At 40.3% G+C, this 22,124-nt stretch overlaps 1 protein-coding gene across 2 annotated transcripts in view; it reads right to left on the bottom strand.

Moving 5' to 3' along the window:
- Positions 1-22,124, bottom strand: part of LOC141793351 (connector enhancer of kinase suppressor of ras 2) — a 71,055-nt gene that overhangs the window by 9,961 nt on the left and 38,970 nt on the right. Inside the window, exons 9-17 of one of the 2 annotated variants that reach the window (XM_074673976.1) lie at positions 17,996-18,142; positions 11,274-11,401; positions 10,952-11,163; positions 6,960-7,046; positions 5,967-6,175; positions 1,987-2,024; positions 1,848-1,890; positions 758-806; positions 72-244 (exon numbers count right to left, since the gene is read on the bottom strand). In XM_074673976.1, the coding sequence (XP_074530077.1) occupies positions 72-244; positions 758-806; positions 1,848-1,890; positions 1,987-2,024; positions 5,967-6,175; positions 6,960-7,046; positions 10,952-11,163; positions 11,274-11,401; positions 17,996-18,142 (1,086 nt within the window). The remainder of the gene's footprint in view (positions 1-71; positions 245-757; positions 807-1,847; positions 1,891-1,986; positions 2,025-5,966; positions 6,176-6,959; positions 7,047-10,951; positions 11,164-11,273; positions 11,402-17,995; positions 18,143-22,124) is intronic. The other variant, XM_074673977.1, reaches the window with a different exon arrangement.

Raw genomic sequence — 22,124 nt, 5'->3', positions numbered from 1 at the left:
GTTTGTTCAGTGAAAACTTGAGAAGCTTTACCCTGATGGCTGAATACTAATGAGTCCATTTCTTCTCTTACATTTTGGTTGGTGTACCAGTAGAGGCAGGACTCTTTCAGGACAAACCAGTACTTCCTCCATTTCTGCGTGAAGTAGCCTTTAGCGTCCTTCTTCTTCCACAGCCAGCCCTCACAGTCGCCGTGACCCAGGTCCTTACAGGAAATTCTCCTTCGACTGGCACTAGTGAGGGAACCTTCGGAGAGAAATGATTGATGAAAACGCTGAAAGATGTTCTCAGTGCATTTAGAATCGGATTGAGAAAAATCAAAGTGGAAAAAATATCAATTTTTGTGTCTCCAGTCTGGCACTGAAAGGCTACGTCAAAATGTGTTCAGCAGAGGAAAAACAAGTGAGTTATAAGGTTTTTGATGAAAAATGGTGAATAAAATCCTTGTAAGGTATTACACCTGTGTGTTTATTATTTGTGTCTCATCATCGATTTGATTCTGAAATTTCAGGTATAAGAAATGTGTGATAGCATCAGGTCTGCCTCATCTCACCTTTAGATATTTTCAAGCCTTTTCATGCTCTCACAGTCACACAACACCTGAAGCCCTGTCAAGCTCGGCTCCAGACTTCAGACGATCGGGATGAGGCAAAGGCTTTGCTCGCTCCTGAGAGCTAACTTTAATAGCACGAGTACACAGGTAGGGTTGTGGAAATCAGACATAAGAAGATGCAGAAAGACATGAATGAGCATGTTTACCTTTACTTCGCTTTTTGGTTTTCGTTCGTAGAGATGTGTAATGGAAAGACTACAGAGAAGAGAGGGAAAAACACACATTAGTGTTGAGGCTTTTTTCATTTTTTATCAGACACACAGCAGAAAGGGATTACAGGCACAGACGGATCAAAACGATAAAACTGCTGCAGCCAGGAAGTGACCCAACTCCAACCTGTGATGGGGATCTGAAAGCTGTCTGCAGCAGAGACTGAAAACACTGTGATGTAAAGCGGGTCATGAACTGTATCACTTAAAACCATCTGACAGCTTGAAATAAATTAAGACTTCTTTAGATTTTTGTGTCAGGAACTTTGATTTTTAATTAAACTGAATTTAAAAGTATAGATTATTAGTTTTACATGCCTAAATAAGCTAAAATTACCCACCATGTGCTAATGGTCATGTTAAATAAATAAAAGAACACAAATCTCTTTTAATGTTTATGATTTGAATCTTTATTTATGAGAAGGATAGTGCTATATGCCATATTTTACAGCTAAAATAACATAATACAGTTGTGTTCTGTGAATCTAAAATGCCAGATTGCACTTTGGCTACATTTTCAAAAATGCCAGCCTTCTAAATAACTCTTAGTATTTAAATAACTACTGTTGAATACACTTGCAGACTATTTATCCAGACAACAAAGCCAAAGAAATATCTGTAATAGTCAACTGAGCTGACTCAATGTGTGATACACCTCTGAGTGCTCGGGAGAGGAGGCGAGAGCGAATGACTAAGACAGCTTCCTGTGTCACAGTAACCTAAATATGGAAACCAATTTACCTCATCTGACTGTTATCCTTTATTTAATTATACCAGTCCTGAATGGATCTAATCTCAGGTATCTCTCCTATTCATATCTGGCTGCACAGTGTGTCCTGATATTACGTGAGCACAATGGATGCCCCTGTGACAGTGGAGTGTTGTTGTTACTTAAATCATTCTCACTTCAGAGTAATGGGGTTTGAGGTAAAATACAAAATGTGAAACAACATTATTTAAAAATTACAGTGATTATGCGTTCACTTATCAGACATCTAGAGTAACACAGCTTCGTCTGCCTTCTCACCTTCCTCATGGACGCCCCTCCTGAGCTTCCTGAGCCAGAGTACCTGCAGGAGCGACCGGAGTGAATGTTACCACAAACTCCTCTTTTTCTTTCAGTTCATCAGAAAGAAAGGTGAAACCACAAACAACCACAAACTCACCTGTCTGTGGTGTCTGCTCGCAGTGTGTCTGCACCTCGCTGAGAGACAGAAGGAAAACACACGTCATTAAAAACTACTGAAACAAACACATGCACGCTTTGCCTTACACTGTGATCTGTAGATTTAAAGGTGAGATACACATTATATGTTGTGTCCTTTCCTTAAATTTGTTTATCTGTTCTGAAAAACCTGTACGAAAATATTCAAGGTCAAGGCTGAGTTTTTAATGAATATTGAAAAACTTGCTTTGACAAATTTCTTTGTTTAGACATAAAAAAAAAACAAACATGAAACATTGAGCAATATAATTTTACTGCAGTGAGAGAAAAGGTGCAAACATGTAATAAATGAAAAGATAAATCAACACTAAAAAAAGGAAAGTGATTTTTTTGCTGTGACATTAAAGAGGGGCTATCCTGCTTTTCCATATTTTTAACATGAATGCAAAGAAAAAGCATGAGTGGTTCATACAGAACATGTTTAAAAAAAAGATTCCTTGTTGAAATCCCTAAATTTATCTAAAAACTGCTCAGAGCAGACTGTTCTTAAAAAACAACACAAGGTCTTCATTAGACTTGCTAAAGTGACGAGGTCACACGTGAGGATGTCCTAACTGGTTCATGACATATTGAAGGGACTTAAGCACTAAGGTCTGTCCAAAGCTTTGCCCCTACAGACCTCCAGATGGCTGGCCAATCAGAGTGAAGGGGGTTTGTGGAGTGGGGAGCCTTAAAGAGACAGCAGCTACTACAAAGTGTTTCACACAGAGGATGAAAGAAGGGTTGTCTGAAGCACCAGTGTTAAAAAAAAGGAATTTTTTGATTGTTAAATCAAGTCAGGCTACTTTGAGGTACCACAGTCGCAGTATCAAGTCTAGAAAAGGCACATTACCAAAAAGTAATGCTTTTTATTCAGGGTTTGCAAATGCTGCTTTCACTTTTAAAATGCACTTTAAATTGTCAGTTTTCTTTTTAAGAGCTGAGGTTTCACATTTGATTAGTTTAGTCACACACATATCGTTCAACTGTCTGCAACAATTGAATCAAAAACACAGGTGCAGGATTTGTTCGAAGTCTCCATCAGCTACAGAGGCCAGTCCTTTTATTTTCTTTCCATGCTTTGACTAATTTACAAACATAAAAAATGACGGGGCTTATTTGCTGCTGGATAAATTTGTGTGTGTGTTTCAACTGCTTAATGAAGACAAGAGGTGGCGTGTCTTGTGTTAGTAGAAAGTGATCACATGAGTGAGAAAAAAACAAACAGGTCATCATAAGCTGGGGTTTGCCTGTTGAAGTGAAACAGTACAATTCATGTGCCAGTGAACAGGTATGAGTCACTGCTGTGATGAGCACACAGCTGTGAGGGTAAGAGAGGAGTTATGTTAGCTAAGCTGTTAGCGTGCTATGTATGCGCGCGCGTGTGTGTGTGTGTGTGTGAGCGTTGTGTTTTAAGCACACTCTGTCAGTCGTGCTTGTAATTGGCCTGCCTGATGCTGAGTCATACACCTGCTCACAGGGGTTCGTGTTGTGTGTGTGTGTGTGTGTGTGTGTGTGTGTGTGTGTTTGTCCAAAATAAACTCCTATTTAGATTCAGGCGTGTCTGAGGAGATGGGGATAATAGGATGAGTTAGGACGAGTCGTGAGATGGATACCCAGCGTACAAATGCACTCTTGTGTGTCAGTGTGGGTTTGTGTAAGTTTGTATATGCCTATGAGTGTGTGTGTGTGTGTGTGTGTGTGTGTGTGTGTGTGTGTGTGTGTGTGTGTGTGTGTGTGTGCATCTCTCTCTCACACACACACACACACACAAACTTTTGACTCTGTGAACACCGTATCCTTTCCTGGAACTACAAAAAGGGAGCATGAAATAAAGGTAGTATCACGATGTATCACGATAATATTGTGATATATTGTGATATTCTACACAGTAAGTCAATAATCAAGATGATGTTAATGTAAATCACAATGTTACTCAAAATTAAAAGGAGAAATTAAGTCAAAACTATTTCTGTTTCATTGTTTTTGAAATATTAAAAGGCAGATGTAGTGTTTCATCCTAACACCTAACTTGAAAACAACACATCGAGTTTGTCACTGAAACTACTGTGACATTAGACTAATAATAAAATTACAGGGTGAAAAACAAGGTCAGTTGGTGTAACTGATAAATGTCAGTCAGTGTAACCAATGTTTCTCATAAAGAATCTAATATTGTGTAAAAAAAGTTGAAATGATTTTGATTTTATCAGCCTACTACACTGTTAAACTAATTTTAAAACAAATATTATAAATATAAAATATTTTATTTATACTCTGAGATTACATTAACTATACAGTCTATGGGCAACAGACAGCAGAGTATCTCTTCAAAGTCGCATTTTACTGCCAACTCTGTTATAATATCTACTCTTATTTTAACAAAAGCATCAGTGCCAAGAGTTGAAATATTGATGTTGTATCCGAGGTCAAAGTATTGTGGTTTATTATATAAAGTATTTATAAAGTTTGACTTGACTTATTGCTGTATCAATATTTTTTCACACCTCTATTAACAAATATGCATTCTTACCCAACATGTTCGAATGTTTAACGTCACACATGTGAAAAAAGAAAACGTACTCCTCACCACCTAAACTCTGGTTGTATTACTGAGAATAAGAAAGGAAAAACCTCCTAAAGCTGCTTTCATTTCCTTGTTTACATGCCGTCATACTCTGACACGGTAGGTGGCGGTGTGTGTGTGTGATCTGTCGTTACAAGCAGAGAAGAAGAGCATCGGAGCCACAGCAAGCTGTCTCATAAGAATAAAACGGTGTCACCCGTGTGCTTTTTTTTTTTTTTTTTTACCATTTTGGAAGAGAATCCAGCCTAAGACTCATGTATTTTAAAAGAATAAAAAAAAATCCTCTTTCTGTAATGCAATAAATTATAACCTAAAAAAGTAATCAGTGCAAAGAAGACGTATTCAAGACATATGAAACAGAAGGTACAGCATTAATGCCTAGTTCTGTAGAGCTGTTCAGAAACAATGAATGATGAGTCACTGAGTTTACAGCACTTCATGACTGTGCCCAAAGTAGAAGACCAAGGACTTGGTCAGCTGATAGCTGACTGAAACAGACTCTCTTATATTCTCCCAGTATGTTGTGAGCTTGTCCAGGGGTCCGCAACCTTTGCTAACAGAGAAAGCATTTTGCCCCCTCTTCCAACAAAGAAAAATAGTCTGAAGCCTCAAAACATAACATAGCTTATAAAGTTTTAGTGGACTTCACAGGACTGCAGGCTGGCATTTCACTAATTTTCTTAACAACTTCCTGTTTGTTTTTAAGTCTGACCATGGACAAGACAAAAAATTAGCAGCTGTAGTTTTGGAGAGTTGATCAACTTCTCAAGAACTTCTTTTGCTCATCTTCAGTTTGTTACTTTTTGGCTAATGCTGAGTGCTTTTCCTAAAAATGTCTATCAATGATACACTTTTTAATGTTTGCTAATTTCTTGCCACATATCAAGCACACAGGTAATCCAGCATCGATGTAAAGTCAAATAAATCCACCCACACAGAACTAAATGCTTTTTTGCTCTGAGGCCTCTTCTTTTTTAGGTTCATTCATGGTAAGCTTGAAAAAGTCACCAGCAGGGCGGGCGAGGGTTTAGATGTGGATTTCCCACATATTTTAGTTAATGCGTTATGAAACTTTTTCAAAATTCAAACTAGAAAATCATCCAAAACTCCAAGATAACTAAACAAACAAAAACAAAATGAATAAAAATCAAACAAAGAAGTAAAAGATTTTTTTTTTAACAGGAAACAGGAAAATCTGTTCTCTGTTTGCTTATTTTTGTTTTATCTGTGTGTTAAGAGTGAAATCAGTTGAAATTGGTATTATTAATATTTTTTTGTGTACGTTTTAACAACCACTGTAAGACAGAAAACAGAAGGAGAAACAGGAATTTCAAAAAACAAGAGTGTATACATACAGACAAAGCATCAGGAGGCTGGTCGAGGCGCAGCGTTGAAGACAGCATGGAGGGGCTGATGGGAAAGCTAGGGCTGCTGGGATTGCGGCTCTTGCGTCGAGAGCGTCTCGTGGAATCCCTCCGGCTCTCCCTGCCGGGAACCTCGGGCTCCTCCTCTATCACCAGGATCTTGTCATCACTAAGGTAACGCAGCAGGGAGTTGTCTGAATCTGTGAGGGAGGTGAAGGGGGGAGGCAGAGGGTGTGAGCAGTTAGAGGATGGACAGGCTCAACAGGGCAAGTGACAGAGCGAGGAAACCCTCTGAGGGCAGACGAAGCGTCATGGTTTCCAGGGAGAATCCCAGAGCAGAAACAGATGAGGGTGAGTCGACCCTCACCGATACAAAGCCGACAGAAAAGGATAAAAGTGCTCCGGATCTGTCTGATACAGATCCACATCCAGGGACACACAGCTAATCTGTTTGCAATGGTTATTCTGGGCTGGAGGTCACTGTTGCTAAATCCTGTCAGTCACAGAAAGTTTTATTCCACTCGAGCCCCGGTCGTTTATAATTCATATACTCAAATGTGAAAGACTAAGATGTGACTTAGAAAAGTAAGAAGCAGGAGGAAGGCAGACAACCGGCAGTAGTATTGTTCCTTAATGTTATTCATGGACTTTCTGATGGTAGAGTGGAGGAGCGTCGGCTGAATACAGATTGAGTCTCAATGCAAAATGTTGAAGCTGGTTAGTATTGGTCACGTAGATGTAACCTGATTTTTCAGAGCTGCTGTATAAATGCAGTTTCCTTGCATTTATGTTTACTTGTCGCTCTGACAGATACATACCTGGCTGATATGTATCCTCACAAAACCACACCACCACCATGGATAACCAGAGGATGAGCTGAAATGTCTTGAGCAGAGTATGGAGCGAAGCAAAGAACCAGACTGACCCGCCTTTGTTGAAGTGTGTGAGGGCTCTTTGAGTGAGTGTATGTTTGTGTGTGTGTACCTCGGCTCCCTCTCTTGCCCATGCTGGGTTCCTTGGGCTCAGCCATCCAGTTATATTCAGGGGGCATGGAAACAGGCCTGAGATCACCTGGAACGACCAATCAGCAATCAGAGAGTCTGCTAGTGGGGAGGGAGTGCGGGTATTGGGGGAGGCGTTGACCGAGAGACAGCGTGGGAGACAGCTGGAGGGGAGGACAGGTGATACAAAGTGTGTGCAGGTGAGGGGGGAGGAGCAGGAGACTCTCACAGGGCTGCTACAGAATGCAGGACCAAGGACACATGGCCTTATCAAGAGTTTGGTGAAGTTTGTTTTCATTTCTGTTGCTGCAGGGTATTTGTTCCCACATTTCATCACCTCATGTTCAAAACTGAAAGAGAGTTTTATGATAACTTGTTGCTGGACTACACATCATCACTCAAAGTGAGTAATCTAAAACAAAGGAACTCAGCAGATAGGTTATATCTTCACCCTGGTCTGAGTCATTTTTTTTTCAAGTTTTTGGGAAAACACAAAAAACTGTATCAAATACAGAGCCTATATTTATTAATAATTTCAACCAAAAAGGCCTTCACAGTGGAGGACTGTTGATATGCAGAGAACATAGTGTGTAAATCATGTAACATTAAAGAATAAAGGGACTTAGGCCAATTTTTCTAACAGTCTAGAGTGACTTAGGCTACTATAAACCAGGGATGCACCATGCCGATACCGATACCTGGGCTTTGGGTATCAACCGATACAGATACTGATCCGATACTAGTGTTTCATAACCTGCATGCCATACTGTGTAGTAAGACTGGTAATGTTTCAGGTAAAAGGCAAAAAATGAGAATATAGAGTGCCTGAAGTTAATGTTTATTTAAACTATAAAAAAAATAAATGTTAACCATAAGTTTGGTAAAAACCATGCTTTGGAATGTGCAGAAATAACTGTTCGATTGTAATATTTTTTTACCCTGTGGACTGGTAATTCAGCAAAAAACAAAAAAGGTGCCTCAGAGGTATCATTCCAAATCAAGTATTAAAGAGCGCCTGAAAAAAAAAGGGAGAAAACTGGTTGCCTGGATCGGCTACTTCCCACCGATACCGATCCAGCTTTGAGGGGCACCGATACACTGATACCCGATACCAGGATCGGTATTGGTGCATCCCTAAACCTTAAACCTGGTTTAAACCTGGTTTAAACTGACCTCCCATTCCTAAGTGCAAACTCCAAACTGAAATTACCCAGAGTTAAATTAAACAAATGTCATGTTAATCAAATGTGTCGGGAGGCAGTCCCTTTCCTCACTTCTCCAGGTCTTCTTTGCTGTTTTTTTTTATTGAACTTCACCCATTTCCAACATCCAGTTTTGACAACTTTTTGAAACCTGACCATTAACTGTCCTTTAATTCCACAGCTCAAACTAAATAACTCCAACCTAAATTTAACAAATGTCAGGTCAATCATACACTGGGTCGGCATACTCATACATCTCCTACCAAAAAACAAAAACATTTCTTTAATTCTAAAACTTTGAGGGGTGTTATTGCTTTGTGCTGATTTATGTTTAGTTACAGAAAGAAGAGGGCTAGCCAAGAATAGGTAGCTAGCTAGAAGTAGCTAAATTTGTAGTTTGACAGTAGCTAGTGAAATTCGGACTAAATTACTACACAACATTATACCCAAGCCTTTGTGATAGTAAACCGCTATCATGAAAGCTTGTTCAATTGCCCAAGTCACATTTTAGACCATTGTCCTATAGGGGTTAAAGAGCATGATCCTTTTAGCTGAAGCTATAAGCTATTTTACCAGCGGTGTCCAGCATTATCAAGAGATGATTTAGGCAAAAAACTAATTTCGTCAAAAATTGACTTAGGCCATTATTTTAATAGAATGAGAATACGAAACAAAAGTAACTTACCTACAGAGGCTAAAATGATCTGGACATATTTTGTTATTATGACTGTAAAATGGCCTGAAATTGTCCACTGCCTGAGTGCCCTGGCCCGCTTTTCCAGTGAAACATAAACTTGAGTTTTACAAAATATGGTTATTGCTAAAAGCATGAAAGTATTAGCAGTGTAACCAAAGAAAAACACAAAACAAAACTATTTTTTAGGAGTTTAGTGAGACAGACCACTGTAATTGAAAGCACAGCTTCTCAGCTTTATTTTTAGATTTATTTTTTTTTCACTTGGGCAAAAACTCAAGGAGTTACAGCTGTAGTGCACTGTCGTGATATTCCTGTTGTTTTGCTTTGCAGGGCTACTAAAGTGTCAAATTACAGCAAACAGTGTTGTTTTTTGAAATATTGTCACACCATTAAACTAATGAAGTGTATTTTTTACACATTAGCCATCAGTCCTCCCTTAATGCTCATCTTGCAGCCAAAGAAGACAATGATCAACTGTGTGTCGCCTTGATTGTATGCAAAAAGTAAATGATACCTAAGACTTACTTCTTCTTTTTTTTTAAGCTGAGCTTTATTTTTCTCCAGTTTCTCAGGGAAATATCTGAATCATTACCTGTCAAATATTCTAAGTGTTAAAAAGTTTTTTTTGGTAGATTATAGTCTGTCAACCAGAGATAGCTGCTCTGGCTGGGAGCAGTGTTTTAACTAAAAGTAGAGCCTGAAATAAAAATGCAAAAAGAGAAGAAAAGTTAATTTAGTTATACAGATTGAAAAATCAAAGTCAAGAGAGCTCTCACAAATGTATCATTGATATCAAATTATTTGTACGTTCATTTCAAAGTTACCTCAAGGTTTTTTTTACGAATCATCCAGCTATGTCAAAAACTTAACTGTGGTTTATCAAAACCCATTTTATTTTTTAATTATTTTTGGGCTTTATGCCTTTAATTGAATAGAAGAGAGGAGAGTGGATAGTGGAGGAAACAAGGCAAGAGTGGGGATTCAAACCCCAGCCACCTGCGTGACCTAAACCCCTAGGCCATCTGCGTGCCTTAAAAAAACATTTTCAATTTGTTCTAAATCATACCAGAGAAAACCAAATCCCACATCATATCAAACGAATCTGGCACATTCTTCTCTGCATGTTGACACACATGTTTGACACCAAGGCAAAACTGTTAGCTTCTGTTAGCATGCTAAACTGGAGAATGTTGGATCTCATTCTGCATCCAGGTAACAGTAGCAGGTAGTGAGTGCATCTTTAAGTTACCAATTGCTATGTAGAAGAGTGGGCGAGGTCAACATTCATAATCTTGAGATCTGTTCACCTTGTCTAATAAAAAACGTCATTCTAGAGGATAAATATAAAATGAGTCATAGCAAACAAGCAAGCCAACATTTGACTGTGACTTCAATTTGTACCGAATAATTACAGCGATTAAACCAGCTAGGGAGATTATTCAGGAGTCCTGTTCCCCTTGTCAAATGCAAGTTTAGACTCCACTGCCACGATGGCTAAGAACAGTCAAATTGAAGGGACTAGATTTTTATCTGTAGATCTGTCATTTTCAAACCAAGAAAATCATTGTGAAATCTTTTTTGTGTCAGTTTGTTTTGATTCATGTCAGGTCTGTCTACCACATCACGTTTCTAATCTACCACCCACTCACCATGCTTCATCCTCTTCATGTAGACACCTCAAGTTACCTCTTTCATGGTGTGTTAAGCTTAGACAGTAACTAGAGGGTCTTCCTATGTGCAGTCATCCAGTGCTTCTGTCTGTCACATGACCCTAGTCTTGCACTTTGTAGGCCTTTTGAGAGTCTCCCGGGACGTAACAGGATGTCCACGAAGCTGTCTTGGACAAGGGTGACACAAGTGGTGGGGCAGACAGGGAGCTGGAGACAGAGTTTTTGGACTGACCCTTTGTCATGTGATCAGTGGTTTTTGGACGTGTGACGCAACATAAAGACACAGAGAGGCAGAGCCATGGAGCGAGTGATGAAGACGGGAGGAGAAAAGGTAAAAAAAAAGCTGGTGGGAGAGAACATGCTGCCAGGGCCTTACTGCCCCACGCTTACTGTGTGTGCGTCTTACCATGGGTGGGGGTCTTGTCACGCCGGCGGACCCCAGTATTGCGGCCCCGGTCATAGTCAGGGCCAGGAGGTCCGTCTCCTTCCAGCAGTGAGAAGAACTGACCGCTGTCCTGGTCCAGGTAATAGCTAACAGCCTCTGAGCCTTTGGAGCCAGACTGGGAGCTCACGCTGTAGCGGCTGATGTCGTCACATGACATCAGACCCATCTCCTCCCTGAGGAGAGCAGACCTGTCATCATCTCTGTCATCAGCGCTTTCATCAGCAGGATCGAGATAATCAAACTAATCACCAGCATCAAACATATGTGAGCCGAAGTGTCTGACCTGGTGCTGTAGAGTCCAGAGACAGGAGAGAGGATGTAGACGTCCTGCATGCTGGGAGCGTCCATCTTGGACATGCCCAGAGTCCCGCCAGGTGTGGGGGAAGTGCTGGTGGGGCTGGTGGGGACGGGCTGTAGAGAGAAGAGGATAAAACTTAATTTAAGCACTGAGTTACAATCAGAGGATGGATCAGGGGTCTCTGCCTCAAAAAACAAACAGTCAGGTGACGCTGAAGGAAAGAGATCTGTTATTTGTGATTTCTTTCTCTGAGTTGTTTAACACTGAATCACAAACAGGAGCTGCTTCCATGGAGCTGCTATGTGTTTGTGTGTAGTCTTTTTTATATCTGTCTGACTGTGCAGCCTCTCCCACGTTCAATCGCTTTGCTGTTCTGTCATTTTGTCTCAAGCCTCTTCACACACACAGGGCTCTCCATGTCTGTTCCCATGACAACCTCTCCTTTCCTCCTCTTTCCTCGCTCTTCCTCTACCCTCACCCCTCTCCTCTCTTTAGCGCCACAGGAGAAGAAGAGCGAAGGATGGAGTGAAGCTAGCACGGCCTCCTACCTCAGCTTGACTCAAGGACACGCAGTTTAATTTGTCATCAGGTCCTCATTGAGGACAGGATGCCTCGTCTCTGATGTCATGGAAAGTCGGGCCAAATTTCAAGAGAATATTTGTTTGCAGTCTGAACAGCTGCGGTGACAAACGCCTATCCTGCCAAGAGATCTCTCCCAGGGGAACGGTTTGAGAAATGGGATGTTTTACTGTATTGTCTGAGGAGGAAGCGGGGTTTTAGAGAAGAGATGTGAGTGTGGACAGAATGGATAAACAGAGACAGAGCTTCAGCCGTGGAGAGCCGGGCAGTGTTCTCATTAAGGAAGCCCAGTGTTTCATCATTTCATCAGCGGTGCATTAGGCAAATTCATTTCTTATTCCAAACTTTCCATCCTTCCTTCCCTTCCTCCTCCTTTCCACCATCCCCAACCCATCTCTCTGTCTTCATCCCCTCCTCCTCCCCTCTCCCTCTCATAGTCGTCCTCTTTTGAATTCAGCTTACAGTAAGTCAGCCGCACAATAAATAATGAAGACGGGGTGGAAAAAGAGGGACATGAGAGAAAGAGGGGAGAGCAAAGGAAATAGGACAAAGAATGAGAGACTGCAGGAGTGAGAGCGTGAGGTGGGGGAGCTGTGCAGTGTGGTGACTGGAGCTGAGAGTGAAAACAGTAATTTAGTGATTACAGCCCACTGCTGCCTTCATGGAAAAGAGGAGGAGGAGGGGGGTGTAAGTAGTGAGGGATAGGACCGTCACAGCAGGCGGAAATCCAGTCTGTTAAAACTGCACTTAAACCATTTGACCCCTGCAGCGTCCACTCCAAATTACCTTCAAATCTACCGCTGAAATCCTGCCCACACAAGTGATAACCATCCAGCAGCTTTCACATTTACACATCCATAATGATCACACACAGAAACATACACACACTCTAGAAACACACACTTAACATCACATTAACTCCCTGAGAGGCTGGAATCTTAAAAACTCTGCACTAAATCAAACATCTGAAAATTTACAACCAGGGTTTAAAAAAATGTAACATTTAAAAAAAAAAAGTGACTTCTTACTTAAAAATCCAGTGATGGACTTTTGGCACCCCTGATCTCTTAGATGATAGTGTCCTTTATGTGTGTAAATAGTATTCTTTTAATGAAATATTTATCTCTCCTACTTTTAATAGTCACTCTTCATGAATCTTTTTGTCACAGAAGACATCAACACAGCCTGTTACGTTAACATTTTAGCTTAGTTTATGACACCTACCTGGTTTCAGTGGTTATAGTTGTGCCAATACTGATTCAAGTCTTTTCCATCAGAAGGTAAAAGGACTCTTGATTATAGGGAAAGGTGTTCTGGCGAGGATTAAAAGCCACAGATATCTTTTTTTTTGGTGATGATTAATCTAGGAAAATTTTAAAACATTTTTTTTAAACTTTGACATTAGGGTCAGAACTCAGATAAGTTCCTAAAAATGAATCATTTAATCCCAGAGCCCTGAAGTTTACTCATGCTATGAGGAGGATCTATTTTAATTGAACTGCCTCGCCACCTTTTTCCCTAGAGTCTCATGCACACTGTCGTAAAGACGTGACTTTTAACAAGATATGTGTTTGTTCTATGGAGATCGGCTCAAAATAAATTTTCTTTGTTCAAGACAATTTTTCACGGGAGACAGCGCGCCCAGGTAAGGTACTTATCAGTACATTTACATAGCCTACGGTTTGAAACGTGACAACAAGCAAACATTTTAGCAGCCGGCTATATGTAGCGCTATTCGCAGGCCAGCGCTCCGACATATCTGTAGGCTAACGTGACAACAAGTAAACACTGTCAGTTTGTAAGTAGTTAAGTAGCTGTTTATATAAAGAGCAGCTGACAGCCTGGTGCTCTAAGACATGTCTGTAATTAGTGAATCCTGGTTAGCTATGTCCTGCTAGTCATCTATCAATCAGAGCTAACGTAACCTCACTCTTCATTTTATTGATAGACTCTCAAGTTTGAACAGACCACTGCAGAATAACTGCTGCATGTGGGTTGGAATCAACATTATCACAAACAGTTTAGCCCCTGTGTTAGCCTTTAGCTTGGGCTGTATCTCTCTCCTGTTTATCTTTCTTCTGCTCTTCTGTCCTTTTTTCTGTCTGACAGTTTGGCTCCTGTGTCCACCATCACTACAAAATTAATCACAGAAACTGTTTTCAGCAGAGATAAAACACAGATCTATCTTCTCACTTCTAAACTTCATCAGCCAGAGTGGTGTTGCAACAGAGACTTACGCATGCTATACATCAATCAGGTCAGAAAGCTAAGAAGAAGCATTTTGAAATAACCTGTAACCTGTAATATTAGTGTTGATAATCTCATTTTAAAGTGTGGATTACAATCAGGCAGATATCTAGAAGGGAGACTTTTTCAAGATCACTTTTAAACTCCTTACAGCCCTTTTAAATTTAAAACGTTGAAAGTACCATTTTAAAGGATTTACTAAAAAAATAAAAATCTATATCAAAATAATGTGATGAGTTTCCTGTTTTTTCTGTGATACAGATATTTTTCTTGATATGGCAGTAATGCGCTACCATACTTACCTTAATAAAAAAAAAAAACAATCAGTGGCCCCAGTCCTCCTTGTATGTTTGTTATAAGTTACACCATTAACATCTTTGCTCTACTTCAGTGACCCTAAAAGACTACGCAGCATGTAGAAATATCAACCTGCATGTGAGTCAGTCACATCAGTCAATGTGTTACATGTCAGTCTGCCACAGATGTCTAATTTAATCAGAGCTTTCTGATGTATCAGAATTAGAGCTGAAATGATTCCTCGAATGATTCGAGGTACTTGATTACAAAAAATACTCAAGTAATTTTCTCTGCCTCGAGGAATCGTTTAATTTGAAAAAAGATCAAAGAGTAGTATTTCAAGTAGAGCTGAGGCCATATTAAGGGGGTTTTGAGACCCCTCAAGCTACCTCTTATACAAAATAGCAACTAGCAACAAATCTAGCTTCTTTTCTGGAGTTTGGAGACCAATGGGTCATTCTACGAAACAGGTGCCATTTGGGTCTGCAACATTTGATGAGATGTACAAGGCACAAAAAATGTGTCAAAGTGTGTTTACATATTTTGGAGCTACCAAAGCAAGTGCTCTTATTGACATGCTGTATCAGAAAATTCTATTTCTTAAAGAGAAAAATTTTCATTTGAAAAATAACTGCTCTTTAACTAAACAAAAATGTATTTTATCCGATTACTCGATTAATCCATGGGATTTTCAATAGAATACTCCAATACTAAAATATTCGATAGCTGCAGCCCTAATCAGAATAATGATACATCAGCAATTTTTCTATTTCTACCAGCAGCTTTTGCAGTAAACTGCCATTTCTTCTTCATTATTGACCAAAATAGAAATTACTTTGCTCAAAGTCAAACCAAAGCTGAGCTAAACATGGTATAGAGTAGTTTTACTACAAGACTTTTTAGCTGATTTGATATTGGCGCTCTGTCCTTGCTGATCTTTTCCTGTGCATGTTAAAGAAGTGTTTTTTCTGATGGGAAGTCTCATCCTGCTGTCTGCTGACGGTCACATTCACCTCTCACTTTGCACCATTACAGTTAAAAATGTAAAGAAAGGCTCTTTTGGTATTGTGCGGCTCATCACTTTGTCTGACACCTTCCTTAAAAATAATAGCACAGAAATGATCAAAATAGTGCCGTTTATGCTCCTGTTTGCTTTTGTGGCTCATATAAATCTTAACTCAAGTGTGTTTCATAATCAACAAGAGACTCTTCACAGGAGCTTTAAGATTTAAGACCGAAAATTTATTTGCGAAAAATTTGCAGGGCATTAAGTAGCACTGAATGAAAAATGTCACAGAAATAAAGTGAAGAATGTAGAAAGAAATCAAAGGAGCTATAACCCTTCACTCTTTCAGCAGGGCCTGTTAATAATACATAACTGTTGCCTAAAATAGCACACATTCCCAAAGAGTAATTATTTATGTATCTAAACATATAACAGATTTATGAAAGCGAGGTCACGGACTATGTGAGGCACACGTGTTACTGGTGAAGCGACCTGTGATATGGATACTGAAGTGGTCCTCAGGCACACATGAAGCAGGCTCTTGTACACACACACATTTTGGAGCAGTGCAGAAGACCTGCATGAATAATGCAGCCTCACAGTATTCCTCAATGTATTCATCAAAATCCTTTCTGGCGTCATTTTATCACAATGGATCACTGAATTGCTCTCACTCCTTCCTATCATGCTGGAAAACCAACACTGGCGAAAGCACAAAGACACCAACAGAAAAATAGAGGGAGAGGTTTTGTTGCTGAGAGGACTTAAGGAGGTTGCCATGGAGGGATTTGGAGCTGGAATCACAGGATAATTTTTCAGATAAATTGTTGCCTTTGTGGATTTAGTGATAATCCAGCCATTTGCCACATTTGGGCTAAACTTCACAGATGCAGAATTTATCTCCTGAAACGAGGCTTAGCACTAAGAGAGTGCATGTGTTTGGATGTTTGTTTGTTCTGGTGCTGTGTACAGTCTTCGGTTTGAGACAAGATCAAGCTCACAGAGTGCAGTGACCCATTTCCCTCAGCTCTCAAAGGAGCAACCAGACAGATAACGGATGCACCCCTCTGCATGCCTGCACATACATGCACTGTCACACACTCGACTGGACACATCCGGATGGACAAACCTGCAAAGGGCAACGCGTGTGAATGTGTGCACAACTCAACACATACACACATACACACACGCATTTCAGGCTGTTTAGCAGGATATTTTGGATTCAGTGCATTATCTCCAGTATTTGCTGAGTAGCAGCTCTTGTTTCAGAGCCAGTGGAGCTGCCTGTAGTTGCTTATGAATAATTAAGAGCTCCAGTCTTTCCGAGAGAGAACAAATCTAAAACATTCCTTTCTTCTCTTCTCCCACAGATATCTCTGCGCTCTGATCTAGGCGCTCACGGCACGTCTGTGTCTAAGCAGCCCATCAGGGTTGAATTCCCACAATCCTCTGCTGTTGCACACAGTAAATATAACAATAAGCTTATGGAAACAACTTAGAGTGCTGATCCAACAAGGCAGCAACCTCATTACAGACAGAGAAGGTGAAGACGCTGCCACAGACTCTCTTTCTCTGATTTCAAGGGCACTATAGGCATCAGATCGACAAAGCACTCAAGAGCAGAGAAGCACATGTGAATGTGGAGTCACATGTATACGTACTGCCTTTGTACACTCACAGATATGCAGAAACATGACAGTGGCTGCTGCAGAGAGCACTCAGGCAGCATCAGATTAGCCCTCGCCTTGCTCCTCTGTCCGCCTCACACAGCTACGCACTATCCACACACAAAAATTTGTTCTGAGTGAGAGACAGAACATTACAAGGTATTTGTCCTCAAGCAAAATTTGTACATCCGCTCTGAGCTGTAAGCGCTTCAAACAAGCATTCCTCTTAGATAAAATCTAGTCTGAAAATGTTAGAGGTCCATCGCAGCAAAAGGTTAAATGAATCAAGGCAAAAGTCTTCTGTGCACCCAAGTGTGTGAGTTGATTGGTAACTTGTACTACCTCTGCCAGGACATTCAAGCTACATTTCACCATTTAAATCAGTCATTTATGAGGAAAATGTGTCTAAAATTGTATCCTTTTTATACACAATAGTTCACTCAAGGTAGCAGTAAAATAACCAACACATTTGTGAATGGCTTTAAGCTGTGCCAGCAATATGGCAGGCAGCAAAAAAAAAACCCAGCAACTTGTTGAAACACTCAACAGGAGTATTGATGCAAGGTCAAACACCCAACAAGTTTCCTTTGAAAATGTTTGTTTTAAAATGCCGGCAGGAGAAAGGAGAGCGTGGGCAGGGAACAAAAAAAGAAAAAGAGCTGAGAGTGAGTCAAAGATAAAGGCAGTGGTACAAGACAACTTACTGTACACTGTGGGGGATCTTTCTACCTCAAACCCCTGACTTTAAACACGAGTAGTATGCACATATAAGAGAGGGTTTGGAGAGCAGTCAAACTTCGATTACTCACAGGAGAGCACCGTGTCACTGAGTGATGATTTTTTCAGGTCAGGATGGAACAAACAGTTTGCAACCTTACTTCTGACTGAGCGTCCATGTGTTGTTGCTTTACCTGCAGGCCCAGGGGTTTCCAGCGGACGTTCCTGAGCAGGGCTGGAGTGGAGCTCAGGGTGTTCTGGGGCCTTTTCTTCAGCGTGAGGATGACTCCACATGGGTCCTCTCTCAGGGCGTTGACCAGGTTCTTCAGCTGCCAGCCCACCTGAGAAGCACACACACCGGGCTACCGAAAAAACTGCCACCACACTGTACTGCACACTGCCGTACATGAAGCACTTTGGTTATGTGCCCGTTGTCTCAGAGGAAAACCACCATGAGCTTACAGGAAGCCCTTAAACTGCCTCAACCCACCACCACGCAAAGAGAATGATGTGTCATAGATAGTAGGGCTGGGACGATTTGCTATTCTCACAATTCAGTTCGATTCAAATTCGGAGGGGGGGGGGGGATTTGATTCAAATTACGATTCTTCAATATTTACAATTTTTTCAAATTTGGTTTGCTTTTATAACGCCAGACCATGTGAAAAAGTTAAATGATGATGATAATGTCTACCAGACTATACCAGGAGTCATATTTTCCCCTAAAATGCACATCACACAAGTCAGAGAGAATTATTTCACCCTCTGCTGGAGAAAAGTGGTAACTTTTTTCCAATCCAGTTTATGATCAAAGACTGAAATGAAGAATTTGAATTTGACAAAAAAAAAAAAAAAACTTTTTGATAAAGAATCCTGATTTTGATCCTGTTGAACAAAAAAATTCGGATACATCAGTTTTTGATTTTTTTTCTTTCACCAAACATTATTAATTGAGCATAAAATCCAATGATTAAATGACACATCACTAAGGGGCAGCAAAGAAATTATGTAAATATCCTCAGTTACAGTCCAGCATGCCAAAGTCAACAGAGTACACTAATGTAGATCAGTTTTCAGTTGTGGTCCTCAGACCAAGAGTGCTTCTTCAGGGCCTCCTAGTGGTTGGCCATAACAGAGTGCATATTGTGTTTTTTATAGAACATTCAGATAAAGAAAAAGGTTTGCCCACCCAAGAATAGAAAGAAAACATTGATGCTAACGATATCCAAACCCAAATCATCAAATTTATGAATAAAATGTTTTGAATATACTTTGACATTATATTTATCATACAGTTTATGGTCAACATACAGCGCAGTAGCTCTTTGGCGCCATCTATTACAGTGGAGGTGCGGAAGACTCATTGTACCTCTACCTCACCTAAAGTATAAATTTTAATTTGACAAAAATATCAATATTAAGGGTTGAAATATTTATATTTTATCACAGGTCAAAGTATCACGATAAATTGTCATATTGATATTTTTTCACCTCCAGTGAGCATTGGAGACACTGTGGGAGCGCCAGTGTAAGTTTGCCTTCTTCAACCAAAAGTCTCATTTTAAAGTGAAGCAAAAATGAGGTTGGGGGGGTTGGGAGGTGTGAAGAGTTATCTATAAAACATTGTCACATGTATGATGTGAGTTTATAAAACATCAGTTTTCTATCTGTGCTGATGTTCTAGAGGCTAGCTGGCTCAATGGTTCAGCATTGACCATTTATTTATTTATTTATTTATTTTATTTACTTATTTTGGGGGGGGGGGGCAATCTGAGGAACACTGATCTATGACACCAACAACATTGTAGCTTAAACTTCCAGAGCTCCCCCTGGTGACCGGCTTCAAATCAGAATCAATGCAAATCAATACACTTCAAATGAACTTTCTCAAATATGCTTTGTGTCCCCTTGGTTGGTTCCTTTCATGCTTGTCTATTTGAAGTATTTATTAATGATATTATGATTGATAGCCAGCAGTGTTGTTTCCTCTTGGAGAAAGAACTGTGAGTGAAAACAAAATTGACTAACACAACTGTCAATGGACTTTGCTAAGCCATGAATGCCTGCTTCAAATGACCAGGTCAATCTATTCTGCTGTGGACTTTGTGGACCTGAAAGATCTTTGACATTTTATCATAACTTCAGTCCTGTAGCTACAACAGTTCAACATTTTGGTGCCTGTGGTGGTATTTTGGCTTGAAGCCTTACAATGCAAGGGAATGGATGCTAGTGCTGGAACGATATGTTCTTCTCACCATTCAATTCTGTTACGGTTTTTGGGGTGTCGATTCGTTTCAAACGCGATTCTTGGATATTACTGATTTTTGCAACTTTTACTTTGCTTTCTTAACACCAGACCATGTGAAAAAGTTAAATGATGATAATGTCTACAGACTATATCAGTCGCCATGTTTTCCCATAAAATGCACATCACGAGAGTCAGAGAGAATTATTTCACCCTCTGCTGGGGAAAAGTGGTAACTTTTTTCCAATCCAGTTTATAAACAAACACTGAAATGAAGAATTTGAATTTGAAAAAAAAAAAATTCTGACAAAGAATCCTGATTTTGGTATTGGCAAACATAAAACCCTGATATATCAGTTTTTGATTTTTTTTCTCCCACCCCTAATGGATGCACAGTGTCTTTCTCAAAATGGTCAATGGTCTCCACCTGCTGCTATTTGATGTGGTATCACTGTGTAGTTTGGTCAATGGACGTACTTGTATGGAAATATCTTCTGTCAACAAGATTCATTTCATTTATCATAAACATTCAGCCCCTTAACTATTAAAGCAAAACCCCACACTGTCCCTCAGCCACTGGTCTGAACACAGTCATACTAAAATAAAGCTTAGTCAGGGTGTTTAAGATCCAGGGAGAGCGCAGGATGGTCGAGGAGTTAGAAAGGAGTGCTGACTGCACTGTTTCCTCGTGTTCCGGCCAGCCCGTCTCCAGAGCTCGCTGCACTCGTCAGCCCATTGATTGGCTACACGAGTCTCAGCTACTAGAAGTGTCCGCAGAGGCCACCATGCTTACACACACACACACACACACACATACACACACACACACACACACACACACAGGACTGCTCTGACCTTATTCCTGACATAATGATGACCAGTCTGTGTCAGCCTTTTGTGGCATGTTTCCTGTTCTCTTTGGCCAGTTCAGAAAGAGCCTGGGTTCAGGCAGCGTTCAGCAGCAACGAGAGCAGCCACAGAGGTAAGCTGATACTGCAGTCCGCTCAGACTAAAGGTCACAAAGAGCCATGTCAATACATATTCATATAAACTGATTTACATGATCAAATGTTCAGCGGGGTCTCTTCTGAATGACAGACACAGGGCTCAAATGTGACGTTACAAGAAATCTGTCTATATATAAGTCGACTGCACAAAGTGAATCTCTACTCCAGAAATAATTTTACATGCCTTGTTCCAAAAAGTAGAATAAGGACCACTTCCAACAAGACAAAGATTGTTATGATGAGATTAATAACAGAGAGACATGACTAGTGAAAACTCATATCCTTTGTTTGTTTGAATGAGCAAAGATGGCTGCAGTAAGCTAACCTTTGGTTAAGGATGAGTTCTTCATGGGTACCAAGAGTGTTCAGGATATCTGTGGATCTGTGGTTTGTTTTACTCTGGAGTTGTTTACTGAATTGTGTGGTTGAGGATGCCCTCCTCAAACTCTAAATTAGTACTCCCCTCTCAAATAGCAAATTGGACTTTAAACCTTGACCAGCACAGGAAAAGGAAGTCCTGGACCATTTTTCTTTTATGGATCAGTCTGGTCACACAAGTTGGCTTTTAAAACCCAGATGCTTAGTAATAGTTTAGGGGTGTGTAGGGATGGGTACCTTTCACATTTGGAAACGATACGGCACCGATGCCCAGTACCTGGCAATTGGTAATAATATAAGTATAAATAATAAGTATTAATGTCTTCAATAATAAAATCTCAAAGATTTTTAATTTAATTTTTTTCAATATATAAAGAGAAGTCATTCTGTCCCCACACATAAGTCCTTCATGTGTAAGTCATTGTAACTGTGTTTTTTTTTCAGCAGTATAGAAACCAGCTCCTACACACACCATCCACATGCTACCAAGAGTTGCAGCAGACCTCCTTGAGGCTAAAAAACAGGTTGTGCTGCTGCTTCTGCTGTAGCATCTGTGCCAAGTTTCATGAGAGCTCTGACTGGGTGCCTTTCCTGTGCTAATACCGCTTGTGAGTTGGAGAACTTAAAATACATGACAATCACTTAAACATGAAATAGGCCTACACCACACACACATTCATAATAGCCTTAACT

This window comes from Halichoeres trimaculatus, unplaced genomic scaffold (genome assembly GCF_033239565.1).
Source record: "Halichoeres trimaculatus isolate MK-OKI-2021-1 unplaced genomic scaffold, fHalTri1.1 fHalTri1_scaffold_7, whole genome shotgun sequence".
Taxonomy (NCBI): Eukaryota; Metazoa; Chordata; class Actinopteri; order Labriformes; family Labridae; genus Halichoeres; species Halichoeres trimaculatus.
Note: the sequence above shows the minus strand (reverse complement) of the source record. Positions and strands in the feature narration are given on the sequence as shown.